Source organism: Camelus dromedarius, chromosome 8 (genome assembly GCF_036321535.1).
Source record: "Camelus dromedarius isolate mCamDro1 chromosome 8, mCamDro1.pat, whole genome shotgun sequence".
In the NCBI taxonomy this organism is placed as follows: domain Eukaryota; kingdom Metazoa; phylum Chordata; class Mammalia; order Artiodactyla; family Camelidae; genus Camelus; species Camelus dromedarius.
The window spans coordinates 57,664,595-57,684,325 of record NC_087443.1 but is presented as its reverse complement, the minus strand read 5'-3'; the positions used below and the strand labels follow the sequence as shown (position 1 = coordinate 57,684,325).

General features: G+C 39.6%; 2 protein-coding genes across 4 annotated transcripts in view; one reads left to right on the top strand and one right to left on the bottom strand.

Moving 5' to 3' along the window:
- Nucleotides 1-71: 71 nt before the first annotated feature.
- On the top strand, nt 72-13,051 carry LOC105084307 (heme A synthase COX15). Its single transcript, XM_010974421.3, has 9 exons — nt 72-236; nt 1,481-1,671; nt 3,324-3,446; nt 3,969-4,155; nt 5,830-5,997; nt 8,011-8,092; nt 9,583-9,737; nt 11,182-11,295; nt 12,243-13,051. Exons 1-9 carry the CDS (start codon nt 147-149, stop codon nt 12,372-12,374), a joined length of 1,242 nt encoding a protein of 413 aa, XP_010972723.2. The 5' UTR covers nt 72-146; the 3' UTR covers nt 12,375-13,051.
- A 4,055-nt stretch (nt 13,052-17,106) lies between these two features.
- The window catches only part of ENTPD7 (ectonucleoside triphosphate diphosphohydrolase 7), a 35,111-nt gene continuing 32,486 nt past the window's right edge, over nt 17,107-19,731 (bottom strand). For all 3 annotated transcript variants that reach the window (XM_010974418.3, XM_010974419.3, XM_031461583.2), the window contains one exon: nt 17,107-19,678. In XM_010974418.3, the coding sequence (XP_010972720.1) occupies nt 19,453-19,678 (226 nt within the window). In that variant the 3' untranslated portion in view covers nt 17,107-19,452. The remainder of the gene's footprint in view (nt 19,679-19,731) is intronic.

Sequence of the window (19,731 nt, the reverse complement as noted above, 5' to 3'; positions counted from 1 at the left end):
CAGCGCAGGCGCAGTCTCTGCTCGCCCTGACCTTTTAAGGAGGGGCTTGTTCTGCGTGACCTGGAAGTGCTTTTCCAGTTGGTGGCGGAAAAAGGCGACCGCTGAGCGCGAAGGTTTGGAGGTGGCGGCCGCGCACTGTCCTCAGTATGCAGCGATTACTCTTTCTGCCCTTGAAGGCCTTGATGGGGAGCCCGTGTCTCCGACTCTTGGTTCCTAGGGCGGTGCCTAGAACACAGGTACTGCACTGCAGCGGACTCAGTCACGGAAGGGGGCATGGCGTGAAAGGGCCAGGAGAGAGAAGATAGATCCCGCACGTCAAGTTTCCGTAGTTCCTTAGAGTCCACCCTGCATTTCCTTGTGTCCGGGTCCCCTGAGTTCGGATACGGATCTGCCACTTACTAGCTGTGTATTAGTCAAATTAGGTAACTTTTCTGTGCCTCAATTTACTCATCTGCAAAATGGGGATAAGAGTGCCTACTTCATAAGGGTTGTGGTGAGGATTAAATAATTTAATATACATCGAGGCTTAGCTTATAGCTAAAGCTCAATAGTTTTTACCCATATATTTGATTTTTACTCAAAGCTCCCAGGTAGTCAGATTAGAGACTATAACCCCATTATACAGAGAAGGAAATTGAGGCTTGATTTAAGTTGTCTAAAGTTACTTAGTTAATTAGAAGCAGGAAACAGAACATGGGCCTTTGGACTCAGAATCAGAAGAGAGTGTGAGTTCGCTAAACTAATAATTATTGAGTGATTATTATGTGTTAGGACCTGGGAAGTGAAAGAAAATACCAAGTCTCCTGCCCTAGAGGAAGTCAGTTCATTAATTTGTAATTCCCATTTGTCAAATCTTTATTAAGATCTTGTTATGTAAGGGAACTCTTTGAAACAAAGGTTGCAGGAGGGAAAGGGCCAGACCCACCAGGCACTGCTGTCCCATAGCTCATAGCTTAGTGGGAGGTAGAGACAAATCTCATGTACTGTGTACTGAATGGTACATTACAGGGTGTTAAGGGCTATGATGGACAGGTACAATGTGCTGTGAGAGTGACCTGTTACAGACATGGGAGAGTCTGGGAACACTTCCTAGAGGAGGTGACATCTGAGCAGAGATCTGCAGTAGGTATTATCAGTCTGGGGACAAGTAGTGCCCCAGTCAGAGAAAAATCATGCGTAAAGACCCATAGGAGAAAGAAAATGATCCACATTTAGGTGTAGAGTTAAATCTGGGGGAAGTATGCAGATATCAGGAGATTCATATAGTGTGGGCATGGATTAGAGTGAGGCAAGACTAGAGACAGGAAAAGCAGTTGGGGGGTGGTTGCAGTAATCCAGATAAGAGACCATGATTTACCAGGGCAGTAGCAGTGGAGATGTGGCAATTCAGGACATTCCACTGCAGTGAGATTGAGCATGAGTAGCAGTGGAGTGAGGGCTTTTCTTTCTCTAGTTGTAATTTGTCTCTCTTGATTCTTAGTATGGTTGCAGCTGTGGCATCAGGCACCCCTTGAGGCCAGGGCAATACAGCACAATCTCTGAAGTAGCGCTGCAATCTGGAAGGGGTGCAATGTCCCTTCCTTCAAAGGCTGCTGAGCGGGTGGTGGGCCGATGGCTCCTGGTCTGCAGTGGAACAGTGGCTGGAGCAGTTATTCTTGGTGGAGTAACTAGGTGAGTAATTTGCTCATAGCGAGTCAGCTATTTGGGTCATCAGTAGAAGTGCAGGATGACAGAGGGGGAAAGGACCTTAGAAAACATCTAGTCTAGCTCCCTCATTTTACGCCTACAGAGGGAACGTGTGTGTTGGCTTGCCCAGCTGTAGAACAGTTTAGGGTTTTATTAGGAGGAGACTTTGATAAAGACTTGTTCAGGTCTTAACTGTTAGCTGTGTATTTTGTGTGTATATTTTCCCCTACACTCAGTTCAAATTTGTCTAAAAATTTTTGTAGTTTGAATTAAGCACAAATGGTTCCTGTGCCTCTTGGGTCTCTTTAAATCTACAAAGAGATTTTATAGATTTGGATTCTACTCCCTCCACCACCCCAACCCCCTTTATAGTACTTTTTGATTGTTGAAGAAACCCAAGTAATTTGTCCTATGGCGTTTCCCACAGTCTGGATTTTGCTGATTGCATACTTGTGGTGTTTAACAAGTTCCATTGTCCCTTGTATTTCCTGTAAACCACTTGTTGCTTGATCAGATTCAAATTGGGGTCAAGGGGTGGTATACTTCATAGGTGATTAGAGCATTCATAAATATCTAGTGTCTATTAGAGATGTCATCAGCCATTGATGACCATAGCCTAAATCCATTATTTCATTAGAGTCATGAAATTGTAATTATTTTATTAGCTCAACTGTAAAGAGAAACTTTGATTAACAATTTGGTTATCTGAAGGTACAGTTTGTTAGGAAAGGCAGGACAAACAGTTGATTCTTTCCCTTTATTTACCAATTTTTAGAATAATAAATTGGTTCCCAAGCATTCACCAGAGGTGACCAATAATGTGTTTTTAAGTATTAAGACCTCATAGGTTTAAAATTTCTAATAGGTTTCAGTCATTGTACTAATGATGATGTGCTCAAATTGTCCCATCTTTAGTCAGTGGGAGCCTCTTCACATTGGCTCCAGAGTCTTTTTGACAGGACCCTAGTAACGTTTAATTCCTTGCTTTTTGGATGATAAGATGTTCCAGGCTTGTCTTGTACATTTCATTACTTGAAATCAACCTTTTACTTTAGGAAGCCTAACCCTTTTGGTGAAAATACTTTCTAGTGTTGTGTAAGTACTGCACGCTAACTGATCGCACCACTGGAGCTCCTTTCTAATGCTAATAAAATATGTATTCTTCAAATTCTCTCCACATTCCTTGTGCCCTTATTTCAAAGTACCTACGTGTTATATAGGCTATTACGGGAAACTGCGACAAATTTGAGTTTTATTGTCTTTAAATTCAGTCAGTAACCTAAACCATTTAATATGTGTAGCAGATCTCTTCTCCCTGTGTAAATAATATTGGTTATGCCTTTAGGGCACATTTCTTTGGCCTGAGGGTTGATTTTATCTGTCACGGAATACTAGTGAAAGAAATAAGGAGAGTTAAATGAAAAAGAACAAAGAGTAAAGAAATTTGTTTATGGCAGCTGTTTCTCACAGAATTCTAAGCAGTAAGAAGAGAGCAGGTTGTCAGAAGAGGAAACAGTGAAATGATGTGTTTACCTTTGGAGGGGTTAAGCTCAGATCCATTTGCTGCTGTAAACCGTTTATGAGTAATCCAATGTGGTGCCCATATATGCACTCTCAAATTTCTTTCCTTTCTTAAGATTGACAGAGTCTGGCCTCTCAATGGTAGATTGGCATTTAATAAAAGAGATGAAGCCACCTACAAGCCAAGAGGAGTGGGAAGCAGAATTCCAAAAATACCAGCAGTTTCCAGAATTTAAAATGTAAGTATTATAGAAAATCAGGTAAACATCACACTGGGCCCACTCAGTCTTTGGCTTATTTAAACATTTCAGAATGGTTAGGTTCTATTCTTTCTTTCTTTCTTTTTCTTTCTTTCTTTCTTTCTTTCTTTTTTTTTTTTTGAGTAAAGGTAGATTTACTTAGAGAGATATGTACTACGTAGAGTGTAGGCTGTTTCAGAAGGCAAGAGAAAGGCCATGAGGTGTGGAGGTTGAGTGCTCAGGTTAAACTAAAAGTGGATACACACTCCATAGACAGAGTGTGGGCTGTCTCCAAAGATGAGGGAGCAAGAGAGGCCTATTATTTCTTGATATTTGGCTCAGTTAAGTTTAGCAAGCTCCCTACTCTAAACCTCCAGTTCCAGAGAGATTCTGACATAGCTGATGAGGAAGCGGGCAGATGGATCAAGCTTCAAAACCGAGGATGTTCCTGCATTCCAGCAGGAAATAAACATCAGATAGATGTTTTCTCTTTCTTATTTTTTCACTTCCCTTTTCACCCAGTTTGAATCACAATATGACATTGGCAGAATTCAAGTTCATCTGGTACATGGAGTATTCACACCGAATGTGGGGTCGCCTTGTAGGCCTCGCATACATCCTGCCTGCTGTCTACTTTTGGAGAAAGGGCTGGCTCAACCGTGGCCTAAAAGGACGTGTTCTTGCCCTCTGTGGTTTAGTCTGCTTCCAGGTGAGATTTACTTAAGTTTGGGAAACCAGAGATGTTCTCAGGAGTGTCCCGGTTGGCTTTGTTTTTAAGGAAGTAATCTTTGAGGCAATATAACAGAGAATGTAAAAGCATGGATTTTAGTATCATAGACCTGGCTTCAAGGCCCAGCTCTGTCACTTAGTAGGGCAAGTTGTCTAACCTCTGTAGGAGGGAGATGGAAGAGACAAAATAGAGGCAATAGAAACAGATAGTAAAAAGTGAAACATTAAAAGTCTAGTAGACACTAGTGGAGGGTAGGTAAAACAAAATGAATGTTTGTTTTAGAAAACAAAACAAAACAAAACCCAACTTATGACAGATTCCCAGGGAGGCAGAAATTTGAAGGTGGCAGCTAGGGTTATAGGAGGGAGAAAGTGGGGGCTGGCAGATCACACTGTATACTCCTTCGTCTTCCGATGTCCTATGCAGATGAAATCAAGATAACTAGAACATCCAGGGTAATCGTAAAGGGGGAAAGAAATACCTAAAAAGACTTCCTGAGGAGTATCTGTTTAGAAGAGGCAGGAGAATCCTCTGACACGATTCTACTGGCTCGGGAGGGTCGGGGTGAAACGGCTGTATCTAATCTATAACTGGAACTGACAGTTGTCTGGTTAATTGAAAAAGTCAGTTCAAACGGAATCACAGAATAATAATACCTATCTTAATTAAAGCAACATGGATGGACCTAGAGATATCGTACTAAGTGAAGTAAGTCAGAGACAAATATCATATGATTCCAAATATAAGTGGTGGAAAATGATAAATGATAAAAAAATGATACAAATGAACTTATTTACAAAACAGAAACAGACTCACAGACATAGAAAACAAACTTATGGTTACCAAAGGGGAAGGGGAGGGAAGGATAAATTAGGAGTTTGGGATTTGCAGATATTAACTATATATAAAAATTACTATATATAAAATAAACAACAAAGACCTACTATATAGCACAGGGGACTATATTTAATATCTTGTAATAACCTATAATGGAAAGTAATCTGAAAAAGAATACTTACATATGTATATGTACAACTGAATCACCTTGCTATGTACCTGAAACATTGTAAATCAACTAGACTTCAATAAAACAATAAAAAAATTTTTAAATAATACATGCCTTAAACTTTTAAATTTAGATACTTTCATTACCCTCTTTTTTTTAAAGAGGTATAGGAATTTAGACACTTCCAAAGTAATTTGCCTGAAAAACCTTACAGGTTTTTTACTTCCCCCTCAAAACTTTTATAGTTGTCTATTCCCACCTAATGTAACAGTAATTGTTTTTAAGCAGTTACCTTTGTCGTGCTTTTCCTAAGCATTCAGTCTAGTTTTTATAGAAGCAACTCCCTTTTTTATTCTCATATTTCACAGGTTTACATAATGTTAAATTATGTCAAGTATGTGATGGTTTTCCCGCAAATATGCTTTTGTGTACTTTTCTATGGATTCTACTTCAATAAAATGTTGCTCTAAACAGTAGTTAAGTATTCATGGTGCTATATGTGGAAAATGGATGATTCCTGGGACACTGGAGATAATGAGAGGATATGGAAAGGAGGGGTCAGGTAGGAGTACTCACTTTCTGAGAGAGTAAAGTTGAATAGACAGCTTCAACCTTGTTTTACTGGCCTCTTCTCTTTTTGGTTGTAGGGTCTTCTGGGATGGTATATGGTGAAAAGTGGATTAGAAGAAAAAGCAGATTCCCATGACATCCCTCGGGTCAGTCAGTACCGCCTTGCTGCCCACCTGGGATCAGCCCTTGTTCTTTATTGTGCCAGCTTGTGGACCTCGCTCTCACTGCTGCTCCCTCAACACAAGGTAAAAGTCAGTCTGTATTGTTACCACATGTGCACAGATGCTGGCAGGGTCAGAGAAGCAGAAATTCTGGTACTGATGGGAAGTTATACGTCAAAATGTACACATTCCCTTAGTAACATCTATTAATTTACCAGAAACTAGATATAACCAAAGTTTAGAGAAACACTTAACTTTGGGACTCTGAATAGCTTTGAGACCACAAAGTAAAAATTTCAATTATTCTTTTGGGCTGGAGGAACTCATTCAAAGGAGAATTAGTCTTGGAGCCAAATATTTTGTCAGCATTGCCTATCGGGAAAGGTAAAAACATAAATTTTGGAAAAAGAGGGTAAGAGTACAAAAACAAGAGATACCCCAACCACTTTACTTCTGACTCCCAGAGGGATGGTGGATGGAGAGGTGAGGAAGGCCAGAAAGAGAGCTACTTGCGGACCTTCAGTGGTAGAGCCACGTTGGGTTGTTTGTTCTTTACATGGGGACCCTACCATTCATCATGTCTAACAATATAGTAAACCTTAGTGATCTTGCCGAAAAGTATTTTCTTTGTATGCTGCTTAAAGAAAAATTCTAGGTATTTTTTAAATGAGTATTATTTTAGATATTGAAGTCATGATTGGCCTGGATAACGTGTTCATGGAGTGAAGTTTGGGATGACAGTAAGATTTTTAAGTAGAATCTAGTAGCTCCCTGGAGCCAGCAGTCTGGATCCCAATAAGGACAGGAGATGCTGACTAGGCAGTCCTCCTCACAGGGAAACGGAGGAGGTTGAAATATTGATATAGTAGACAATCCACATCTGAATAATTCCTATTCTCCTTACTTTCAAAGCCAGACTTCTAAAATGAATTGCCTACATCTATAGCTGTACATCCTGACAACCCATTTTTTCTTTCCAATTCTTGTCATCTGGCTTCCGCACCCACCCATATACATACACATCGACACATTCACCCCGACACTTACACATATACCCACACTTTCCTAAACCCTCTCTACTGAAGTGGTACTCTTAAAGATTACCAGTGATTTTTTAGTTATCAATTGTTTTTCTTTTTTTGTTTAATTATATGCCACTAATTACAGAAAGGATCTTAGATGATAGTCAACTGTATAAGTGCTATGCTGTCCAGCACAGTAGCTGTGAGCCACATGTGGCTATTTAAATTCTAATTTAAATTAAATTAACTTTATTTAAACAAACTTGTTATTTACTTAAACTTTAAATAAAATTAACTTTTTATCTAACTTTCAGTGGCTTTATCCTCATTTCAAGTCCTCATTAGCCACATGTTGGGCAGCGCAGACAGTAGAACATTTCCACCATCCCAGAACACCCGACTGGACAGTGCTGATGCGCTGTCCTATGAAATCTTAGTAATGATACCTAACTCTTCACATACTAGATTGTAAATCATTTGAGGGCAGCACTTTAACACTTTGTATTTTTATGGTTACCTGTTTATAAAGTTATTAACAAATATTTATTGACTCTGATTATTATCACAAGTTGGCTACAGTAAAAATAAAAACAAATTTTGGCTTTACAAAAACACTAACTCCAAGAATCCCTAAGCATTTTATGCAGTTTTGATTCTGATATATTTGCTAAACACTAAATATCACACACAACATGAAAATCCTTTTCTGCATCTTAAGTCACCTTTTTAACCATGGTGAAGTATTCTCCCCTGAACAATGCAAATCATTCAGTTACTGAACAGATACATATTGAATACCTATATGCCAAGCACTGGGCTAAGATTACAGTAATAAGCAAGTTATATGGAAGTTCCTGCCTTCACAAAACTCACAGGACACCAAGGAAGACAGATAGAAAATGTACAAATTTAATACGATATGATGCGTGTTAGATTCTGTCTGCTGGGAGTACTTAACCTAGTCGAGGGCTCAGAAGATCTGACCTCAAACTGTCACTTGAGTGTGGCTTGGGAGATCTTTGCTGCCTCTCATAGTTCTTCTAGTCATTTTATCTGTGTGATTTTTCTTCTCTAGTTGCCTGAAACCCGTCAACTCTTGTGGTTGAGACGATTTGCTCATGGAACTGCAGGCCTGGTGTTCCTTACAGCTCTCTCAGGTAGGACTCATCAAAGATGGCCTCGTTACTTTCCAGTCAGGCGGGATCCCTTGCCTATTTCTTTTCCTCCTCCATCCTTGTATTTCCCTTTCACATCTGCCTCTCTCATACCCATCGTCTTCACCCTGTTGTTTCCTGTTCCTTCCTCCCTTCCCAAAATCCTGCTTTCCAGTCAGTGGAACCAAAATATTGAGCATCTACCTGGATCTAGACTGTCAAGGTTCAAATCCTGGCTTCACCACCTGTGAACTATATGACCTTGGACAAACTGTGCAATCTCTCTGGGCCTTAGTGACCTCATTTGTAAAATGGGATAATGATAATACAGTACCTGACATGTAGCAAAGTCAATGTAAGTGTTACCTATTATTATTATATAAACATGAGTATTATTATTATTACATTGTATCAGGATGGATCAGACAAAAGGTCTGCTCTCAAAGATGGCCTCAGGTGGGGAGTTTATTGGGGCAAAGAGACTAACATAGATCTTCCTCCTTCTTTAAATCACACCTCCACTTCTCTTACTCTAGAACTGCCCTATCCAATAATCACCAGCCTCATATGACTATTAAACTTAATTAAAATTAAATAAAATTTAAAATTTAGTTTCTCAGTCACGTTAACCACATTTCAAGGGCTTAGTAGCCACATGTGGCTGGCAGCTATTGTATTGGATGGCAGATTTAGAATACTGCAGAAAGTTCTATTGGACAGCACAGCTCTAAGTAAAACCATCAAACCAATGATCATCCAAACCTCTTCCCCCTCTTTTTTTTGGTGGAAGAAAATGAGTTTTGACTTTATAAATGCCATTTATAAAAATAAGGAATGTGATCTAAACATACCTGAATCTTCTTTGATCATAAATAATGGATCAGTAATCCATTAAATTCATGGATACCTTCTTTATGTGTTTATACAGGATTTAGTTTATAAGGTTTTTTTGAGCACTTGGGGAAGACAGATAATAATAAAACATAGTATGTCAGATAGTATTCAGTCCTGCAAAGAAAAGTAAAGCAAGATAAGGGGATTCAGGGGTGGGAGAGAGCCATCTTAATAGGATTTGGTAAGGTGACATTGAGTGGAGTGAAGAAGTACATTATGCAGATGTCTGGGGAAGAGCATTTCCAGGATAGATCAGCAGTTCTCAGCTGTGGAGGGAAGGAGGACATCAGAATCACTACGGGATCTTTTCCAAGCTAATATGCCTCTGGAGGTTCTAGTCCACTCCTCTAAGGGAGGCATGCCAGAATCTTGAGTTGGGAGCAGATGAGGATGCAGCTGTTTGGGTTTGGTTTGTTTTTTAAGTTTCCATGGTGATTGTGATATATATTCCCTATTTGAGAACCCCTGCTGTAGATCTTTCTATTCTCTGACTGTTCCTTTTGTCTAGTTCTGGGATGATACGCTTTTACTGAGTCAGAACTGGTATTTGATCTCTGTGTTCTCTCATTTTAATAAATACTATTTACCTTGGAATACAGGGGCTTTTGTGGCAGGGCTGGATGCTGGACTTGTTTACAACTCCTTCCCCAAGATGGGAGAATCTTGGATCCCAGAGGATCTCTTTACCTTCTCCCCTCTCCTGAGGAATGTTTTTGAGAATCCCACCATGGTGCAGTTTGACCACCGGATTCTGGTAAGTCTGGCTGGTGATTTCTGGCTACTGAGCACAGGGAGCCTCTCGCAGGCTCTGGGGTGTCTGGAGCACTGATGGCAACAGTGAGACGGTAGAATGGGAACTAAATTTCCTTTTCTTTTTAGAAGACATTTAGTACCAGTTCTCTGATGTGATGTTTTTGTTCTAATTTCCCACACCTCCTCTAGCCAAATTCTGACTTTCAGAACACTGCCAGCTTCTTAAAGTTCAATATGCCTTTTACCATCTGGCAAATGATAACTCCCCTCAATCCTGCACATGCAGAGGAGAATCATTTTAGCAGAAATGAGGCTGAGTAGAGAAGAGAGTGCAAAGACAGTGGTTGCTGAGCACATAGCTGTCAGCGCTGAACCAACACCCCAAGGAGCTGAGAGCACCATTTTATTCAATACTCCTTATGTTATTGAAGCTGATATTTATTAAGGGCTTGCTGGGGGTCATGTTAAGATTGGCTTGGTGGCCTGGGTATAATAAATTGGAGCAGGGAAAGACCAGTGAGAGACAGTAGTGCTATTGTAGTAATGCAGTGAGAGTGATGGGGTTCAGGGCTTCGTGGTGGGACTGGGACTTGAGAATGGTGACTCTGAGAGAGGTTGTAAGGGATAGAAGATTGGCTGCAGGAATAAAGGTGAAGAAAGATCAAAGGAGACCCAGAGTTTCTTCTGTGGCATGCTAGAAACACACCAGCAGAAATGGGACTAGTGGAGTAAGTGTTGAGCTAAGACAGAGGATGTCCAGAGGACTCATATCCGAAGGGAATGCTGGACGTGGGCGTGTTTCCTGGTGTGGGCTCAGTCCCCACGGCCACACAGCGTTTTGGAATAAGTAAAGTCTGGTTGAAATTGTCATCATGGGCAGCTCTGAAAAGGAAAACAAGTGAAATTGGTATGGAAAATGATAGAAAAACATTCTCCTTGACATCATGGAAGCGGGGCAGAAACCCCATTGCCAGTTCCAGACTCTCTGAAGGGGTAGAAATTAAAATGAGACTTTAATCTTTTTTAGCACTAGCTGGCAACACGACAACCTCCTCATGTGCTGTTTTAAAAATACAGGATGAGGGCAGAGATAAAATTAGGGATAAGATTGAAAAGAATGATTTAAAAACTGAGGGCCGACCTGGGGGACACCCACATTGGAAGGTGGATAAGATGGTTGAGAGAAAGTGTGTATAAAGTGATACGTGCAGAGACTTTAGGTGGAACCATGTCTGCTTGACATTGAGGTGGCACACTGCAGAGGGGCATGGAAGAGGCTGAGGAGGAGTGGTCAGGGATGGCAGTGCAGGTGGTTCTCTGTGCCTGGGACAGGAAAGTGCTTACTGGTTGCTCAGTGGATCTGGAGGAGATACGTGGAAGGTGAGCAGAAACCAAGAGGTTGAGGACATTTCTTCCTGGTACTTGATGAGACTCTCTCCCTGCAGGGGATCACTTCAGTTACTGCCGTCACAGCACTCTACTTCCTCTCCCGGAGAATTCCCCTTCCTCGAAGGACCAAGATAGCAGCAGCAACTCTGCTAGCTTTGGCCTACACACAGGTATAAACCAGCTTTTGTTCTGAAGGTGTCCCCAAAACAAAGTTAGAATAGAAAGGTGACAGGCTAGGAGGAAATATTTTTAATAATTATAATAGACTGAAAGGTTACCAACCAGAAAATAAGTAAAGGAAATTAATACACAGTTCTCTCAAGAATGATGAATGGCCAATAAATATGGAAAGCTGTTTAGCCTCACTCATGATCAGAGAGGAGCAAATTAAAACAATGTGTGCCATTTTGTACCTGTCAGATTGGAAAAAAATAGAAAAAAAAAAGATAATCAGGTTTTGGCGTGGGTGTAGGAAAATGGATATCCTTGTATATTCTTAGAGAATGAGGTGGTATAGCTTTTTTTAGAGGGTGTTTGGCAAAATCTTTTAAAGTGCTAAATGTATAATCCTTTGGTCAAGCAAATTGACTTATTAGTACCTAATAAGTTTAATGCACAAAGAGCTTTGTCCAAGGAAATGCATTGTGGAATTGCTGTGATAGTGAAAAAGTGGAAACAACCTAAATAGCTAAACATCTTTCGGTATATCCATTACTGTGGAATACTGTATGGCAGTTCAAAATAAGATCTCAAGAAATATGTTGTTAAGTGAAAAAAAGCAAGTGACAGAACAGTATATTTTTTAAAAGCAAACAGTTATATGTTTCTCTGTAAACATGTATACAGAAGTACAAGTGTGTAGAAGCTGATAACAGTGGCTACCTTTTGGGAGGAGAGCTGGGCTGGATGAAGAATAATTAAGGGGAGTTTTAGGTTTTTCTGTTTTCTTTGAATTTCCTTTGTTGTAAGTACGTTTACTTGTGAAGTTCAAAAATATATATTTGATGTTCTGATGGGAGAATATGGAGGGTGTGTGTATCTTGTCATCCCTGCCAGTCAGTTCAGCTCTGAATGTGTGGTTCTGACTTCGCTTACTGCTTCCTTTCCTTTGTAACAGGTGGGCTTGGGCATTACCACTCTGCTGATGTATGTTCCAACTCCTTTGGCTGCCACTCACCAGTCGGGCTCCCTGGCTCTGCTCAGTGTTGCCCTTTGGCTCATGAATGAACTCCGAAGAGTCCCAAAATAATTCTCAGAGGATCAGCTTCCTAGGACTGAAACTGCTTTTGGGAGATGATCAGTGAGCACAAGAACTTAGGCTTTTCTGAGAGGATGACCTTGGTATACCAAGTGGTTTCCAAATTGGTTGGGTTATTTAAATTCTTTGCCTGTTTTTGGCACAATCACTGGATCAAGAAAGTCATTAGATACGGTTATACTAAAGGTTCCTTTATAAATCTATTTTCATGTTGAAAATCAGATTTAATGTAGAGAAAGAGTTGTCTGCCATTTGCTTAACGGGCTCTGTCTCAGGTTTCTTAAGTTGGCCAGCTGTTGGTTCTACATGCATGATCTCTGTCTCCTTGACTTCCTGAATCCTGAATTCTGCCTAAGGAGAAATCCTTTATGATCTCCACTTCATTTCCATCAGGTAAAGATTCAAAGGGAAGGACTGGCACACCCTAAAGTAGCTAGATAGCCTTCAACAAGAAATAGCTGCTGTCTTATAGTGTCCTGATTTTCAAAAATGGGGAAAGCCCTAACCTAGTTCCTCTTTTGGTATCACTATGTCAAACAAATGGAATATAGAATAAATCAGTTCCTGAAAGGGTTTCTTAACAGCCTCATAGATAAGAAAAATATGGCCTTGATGGTGTAGTACCTGGACATCTCTTCAGATGTTTAAATGAATTGTTGATTAATGAATTCTTGTGATTTTGGCCTCTATTGATATTTCACAGGGCTCTGTCTTACTCAGCTTTGTTTTTTAAATCAGCAATTTGGATGAAGGCACCAGAAAGATCAGATTTGAGGATGGAGCAACTCAGCATTGCTGATATAACAGATGACAATCACAACTCATACAGTTGCAGAGTGACACCATCAGGATGAAATTAAACAGGTCATAAATTTAACGTCTTCATTTAAATTAAATAGGATGTATAAGTTTGGGGTAGAGAGAACTGGCTTCATATCATTTCATATAAAAAGACTTAGGAATTCCAGTTGGCCACAGGCTCAACATGAACCAACAATGTGATGACACTGAGAAAGATTGGTGGTGGTTCCGATTTTATCAATACAAGTGTCACAGCCATGGTCAGTCACACCTCATAGTGAGGTGTCAGAACACCTCACTGCAAGTTTTTAAGGAGGATATTGACCAATAAGTATGTATCCAGGGGAAGGGACCAGGATATTTAGGAGCCCAGAACCTTAATCACACAGGGAATACTTGAAGGAACAGGGGGAATTCAGCTGGAGGAGAACATTTGGAGAGAGAGCAAGAATCCTACCCTTGAGAAGTTGAAACCCTTTCATGCGGAAGAAGGAATGAGCTTCCTTTGTGCTGCAAAGCTGGGAGCAATGAGTAAAAGTCGAAGAAAGTTAGTTTTAGTTTTGCAGAAGGCAAGGTAGGGTCAGACTGGCGCCAACTGGCAAACTGGAGAGCACAAGTGCTCAGCTAAGGGGCTCAACCACTGTGAGCGCTGGCCTGCTGCTGCTCTGCAGGTCCACGGTTGTCAGATCTGGTTTTTTAAAGAAGCCACACATCTAGATTTTTATGTGAAATTTTTTTTTAGAACACTGTACAGGCTAAACACATCTGGGAGCCATAAATGACCTAACATTTGCTCATGTACAGTCTCTGGACTAATGATCTCAGTTCCCTTTCAACTCCAGTATTCTCTGAGTTTCAGTGTGAAATAAAGTGTACCAGTCTCAAGAGGTTCTTAGCAAAATAGAAGTAGACAGTTTGTCTTTAATTTAAAAAAAAATCCAGGACCCTGCTAGAAGTGGTTCTCAACTTCTCTCACGTTAGAATCTTTGAAAATCCTAGCCCCAGCCTCACCCAAGACCAATTAAATCACAATCTCCGAAAGCTGTAAGGTTTTAATTCCCCAGGTGATTCCAATGGGAGACGAGTTTGAGAACCACTGGCCTAGTTACCTTAGAAAGTTTTGACCAGATATTCTCATTCCCTCTGAACTCCACTCCCCTCGGTCCAATTTAATCTGCTGTGTTGATCCTGTTATGCTAATGGGATATCACCTCTTCTAGATAGAATTATCTAAGGAAAGGGAACTGCAGTCACTGGGACAGGTTCCCATACCATCAGCTCCTGATCCCTGGATTAAGGTTGTTAAAGTAGCAGGGCTACCTTACACTGGAGAGGTGAACGAGGAGTAGGCTGCCAGAGGGTATAGGGTGACTACTTCACAAGGAGAGGCTCAGCTTGCCTGAAGTCATGCATGCATGGCTATAAAGATCCTGTGATTCAGAAATTTTTTCAACTTTGGTTTTTATAAAAATGACAAGCAATGATTGAATGCATTTTAAAAATAGAAAGCCCTTACTAGTATGAGTAATGATTCAATTTTACATATAAAAGGACCTTACTGCTCAGACTTCTAAAATGGTCAATGGATGTATTCCTCCTTTGTCCCTCTAATAATGCTATTGACAAACTGAGAAACAATGAAATATTCGGGGAAAAGAGAAACACTTGTATAATAATACAAGGGAAGTCCATAGGATTTTTTTTTAAGTACTCGTTTTTAAACAAATATTTTTTGTAACACCAACAAATCCTCACAAGTTTGAGAGAGCATATGGCCCTAGTGGCAGGACTCTGAAATTAGCATAACCTGGGACTAATTTGGGAGCATTTGAAGCATCTGCTCCTACTTCTGCCTTAATTAATTCCAGCTGAAGTTTTACCACATACCACAGCAGAAAGGGAAATTAGATACCAGTTCTGAATTGGTTTGAAAAGTTTAAAAACAGCAAAAAGAAACAGCACTGTTTCCGTAAAGGATTCTAGGAATTGCCCAAGAATTACAACCAAGTTCCTTAATGAGGTAGATTTAATAAACATTTATACCTTAAATAATTTAGATTGTAACCATCACATGAATTGCTTAGATGCTGTAGTTAAGAAAATAGTACAAAATTAAGCAAATTGTTTAAAAAAGAGACATCTGAAATTTTAAAGTATTAAAAGAAATACAGGAGCTGGAATAGATGTAGTGAAACCTGATACTATTTCTAAGAAAGTATTTTTTCATATTTTATTCCTAAATGTGAACAATCAAATATCAGAAGTAGTTATAAAGATTGAGCATGGTTAGTTGCATTCAGCTCTATTATATATATTCTGTTGAAATACATAGTCTTACAGGAAGATTCTGTCAATGAGCATTTCATTTGCATGTATTACTGCTGCTCTGGGCATCAGTTTAATCATCCATAAAATCAAGGGGGTTAATCAGAAAACATCTAAAATCTTAGCTTTAAAAATCTCGTTTTCTGAAATTGATGTATAATGATTGCTGCTGGAAACTCCATTCTCTCCAACCTTAATGTCAGGGGCTATGGAGAAAGTAGGAGAGGACCACTGGCTTTTCTGGGCAGCCTGGTCTTCTAAACCAAAGGCCACAATCCTCTTCCTGAAACCTATCCCTTCTCTGCTTTCTTTGCCTTTAATTCCTTAGGCCAGTGGTTCTCCCTTGGGAACTGGCCTCAGATCATCTTGTCTAGCCACCTTGTTTTATAGATCAGAAATGAACAAAAGAGGGCAGGTGACTTGCTTGGGGGTACCGTAGCTAGTTAATGACAAAGCCACGGCTAGAATTCAGATCTACTGCTCAGAAGCCCAGTGTTTTTTGCCCTAAATCACACCACTCACTTGTGTTTCTCTCCTGATGAAAAGCAAAACACAAAACCAGGAGAATAGGACTTTGGGGCAGGGGGGAGGGGCATCTTTCAATAATAGCAATGAGAGCTTATGTAAATGTAAATATGGAGGTGATAATAAATGTTAATGCCTAAAATGACTAGCTTAGCAAGTTTATGGTAGAGTCAATTACATTTTAATAATTGTTGCCTAAGGCCTTTGAAGTTAAAGGAAGCTCTTAAGCTGAGGAGGACAGAGGCAGAATACTTTGGATAACATTAGAAGAATAAATACAAGTTGGTGGAAAGTGATTAAAATTTCCTAGACCAAGGGAAATGAAGGAGCTAAGGTACAGAGAGAAAGATGGTATAATTTGGCTTAAAGGTAACTGCAACTTAAGTGAATGTAATACCATATAATTGAGTATTATACATATTTTCACTATGTCTTATGACAAGAATTCAGAGAAAAGTGATGGGTTATGCCATCATAAAGAATAATAAAACATCACTCCTACAAGCCACTGACTTGATTTTCACATTTGTGACCTGTCTCAGTTATAAAAGCACTAAAACCATTGAGGTTCACTGTTGCTGTTATAAGGAAGACTGCTTGGTAAGATTCAAAGAAACAAATGGAATGTGAATTTTATGAAACCATAATTATTTTCACAGGGGAACTACTCAAAATTCAGAAATGCAAAAAGAAAAGAAGTCTTTCTTTAAAATTCTTTAAAAACTAAAAAACTTAGGGCTAAAAGGGGGTTAAAAGTAAGATATACTAATTCTATAAGCAAGACTAGTTCATTATGAGAAAGCAGTCTATATAAGTAATTGGCCCTCAGCAAGGGATAAATGGTTTCATTTAAAAATTTTAATTGGGAGCAACGGAAGAAGCACAGGATCCAATATCAAGGCAAATATTCAGTTTTTCTGAGGGGCATGACCAAAATTTGTCCTTCTTTTTTTCATACCATGGAACTCTGAGATATCTTACTCATAGTAATAAAGACAAGCCCAGATCCTATACCATTAAAATAATAAGCAGGATATAACAAACTAAAAACAAAGTCAAAGACTAATTGAAATAAATTAAGAATAAGAAATACATTTATATGGAAAAAAATGATAATCAGGTATCCTGAGTTTCTCAACTATAAAAAGAACACAGTAATATCAATCTGAAAGGTGGTCATGATGATTAAATAATATACATAAAATTCTTAATGGAGTGTCTGGTACACAGTAAGTGCTTTGCAAATGGTAGCTAAAATGATCATGACTAGGATAAAGAATAACTTTACTAATAAGAGCTTTCAATTGGGACTAATCACCACCTTCTCCATGCTTCAACTTCATTCTGAGCACACAAATGTGATCACTGTTAGCCAATTAGGTAGAAAACCAAAAATATGGTCTCTCCAAGGTGAGGAGAAAAAGAGTTACCTGAGTAGGCAGTGGCTAGCAAACACGCTTTATAAGCAGCACTCATAAGGCGAGGGCTTGCTCACAGTACAGACACAAAGATGAGAAGTCAAAGAAAATCAAGGCAATTTAGAAATCTTAAAAATTAAAGGAAATTGCTGTGACATAGTCCCTAAGTAAAAAGTATTTCCAAAGAAACTGTATGACTCTGTTAGATCCATTTTTATCTAATTTGAAAACTATTCAAGACTCATCTTTTCTCCTACCAAGACTCAGTATACTTACCTTCATCTCAGTTTACTTCTAGGAGGATCTTGACTTATTTTTCTGTTTTATGAAGCATTTAATTCCTTTCTGCTCCCAGTATGGAATTTATTTTTTAAGAATTCCACTTTTTTAGGGGGGAGGGTATAGCTAAAGTGGTATGCATGTGTAGCATGCATGAGGTGCTAGGTTCAATCCCCAGTACCACCACCAAAAATAAATGAATAAGTAAATAAATAAACCTAATCACCACCACCCCCCCTGCAAAAGGAAAAAAAAAAAGAATTCCACTTTTTTTCCCTTTAAAGTCAAGGACCTTTCCCCTACTCGTGTAATCCTAGAACTCAGAGCTGACAAAAAAGAAAACTACTTCAACTCTGGGAGAATATTCTTGGGCAGGACATTCAAAGCTATGCAGAGGAAAGGACAAAGCATAAAGAGGGTTCCATGAGGGAAGGTGGGAGTTGATGAAAAAGAAATCCTAATGCAATTTAAAGACTCAATGTAGACAAGAAGCAAAGCTCCTGAAGGGTCGCAGATGAGAATGTAATTACTACAGCTTTTTCTCTCTCATTAATAGAAATGCTGTTTGTGATTGAGAAATCTCTTAATTTCTGAAAGTTGCTACGTGGCTTATTAACAGATTTATCTGTTCATCCCAAAGTTTGAGATTTGCTTCTTTTCAGATATTCCAAGAGTTTAATGAAGAAAACTTCTATTTCTCAGGAAAACATTAATAAGAACTTGGAATGTATTGCCTTTGCCCACCATCCTGATACTGTTCTTTCTTTCTTTAAAAACAGCCCAGATACATCCCTTCTCCAACTACATACTGACCTTTGCAGTGAAATAAAGGAACTCTTTTTGAGTCTTCCTACATAAGACTCAAAAAAATAGGCCCAGAGGACAGTGACCTGAAACCAGACAAATCTAGGCTTCCAGTCCCCATCACAATTTCTCCATTCCTATAAGCATATTTAAGGCTCAAAAAGAAAAATTAATGCCCAAACAGTCTATGAGGCACATAGACATGGAAAATGTTTCTATCCTGGTCATACCAGGCATCTGATAACATACTAGTAAAATCTTCAATGGACCATTCATTTAGAAAGGGTTCTAACTTTTAAAATCACAAACTAACATCATCAACGGTATGTCAGGGATCTTGGACCACACCCATAATGGCTTCTTTGTCAAGTAAGTGAGGAGGTTGTATTTTGGTTGCCTGGAAATTCATATCTGTTCCACTGAACTGCAAAGAAAGATCTTGGATTAAAGGCTGTGGATCTCCACATAAAAATATCTCTGTTACAGAGAAAGAAGGGGCTGCTGCCCTTGCTAGAATGTCTTCAGCTTTGTATCAGATGCTCCAGATTTGGTTTCAACCAGGCTGATAGTGTGCCCAATGCCAAACTTCATGCTTTAGCAAGGGATAAAAAGTCAAGATCCCAGGAAAACACCAGACCTCCCAGCTAAAGGAGGAGAAGCATGCTTCAATTGGACTAAAATTGGTCCCCTTTGTTAGCACCAATCTTTCATTTAGTTCTTCACAGACTAAATTACAGCTTCTCTCAGAGAAGAGGACCTGGATATTGTGATGGAATTAAAGTAGATATTAAAGTAGAAATTCCAAGGCCAAATATCCACGTCAGGCAAAACAGCATCTGAGGCCAGTATCAGGAAGTGGTGGAATTTGATGGGCAGCAACTCTGGGGTAGCTGAGCTTCTCGAGAACTTGTCCAGCCTCACGGCCCCACCTGTACCCCAATCATGGGCACCACTTCCTCAATCCACAGCAGTGGGGCTGAGGCTCGGGTTTGTCGGTGATGAATTCGGCGTAGTCGCAGAAGGTATAGGATGATGGCCAGTAGCACCACTAGGATACAGGCAAAGAAGAGATAGTGGTTGTAGACAAAGGAGAGACGGAACCAGCTACCATGGGCCTGTCGGACACCTTCCTGCCGTCGATCCCTAAGGAAGAGGTTGAAGGTAGAAAGAAATGTTAGTCTGAGAGGGAAGTATTT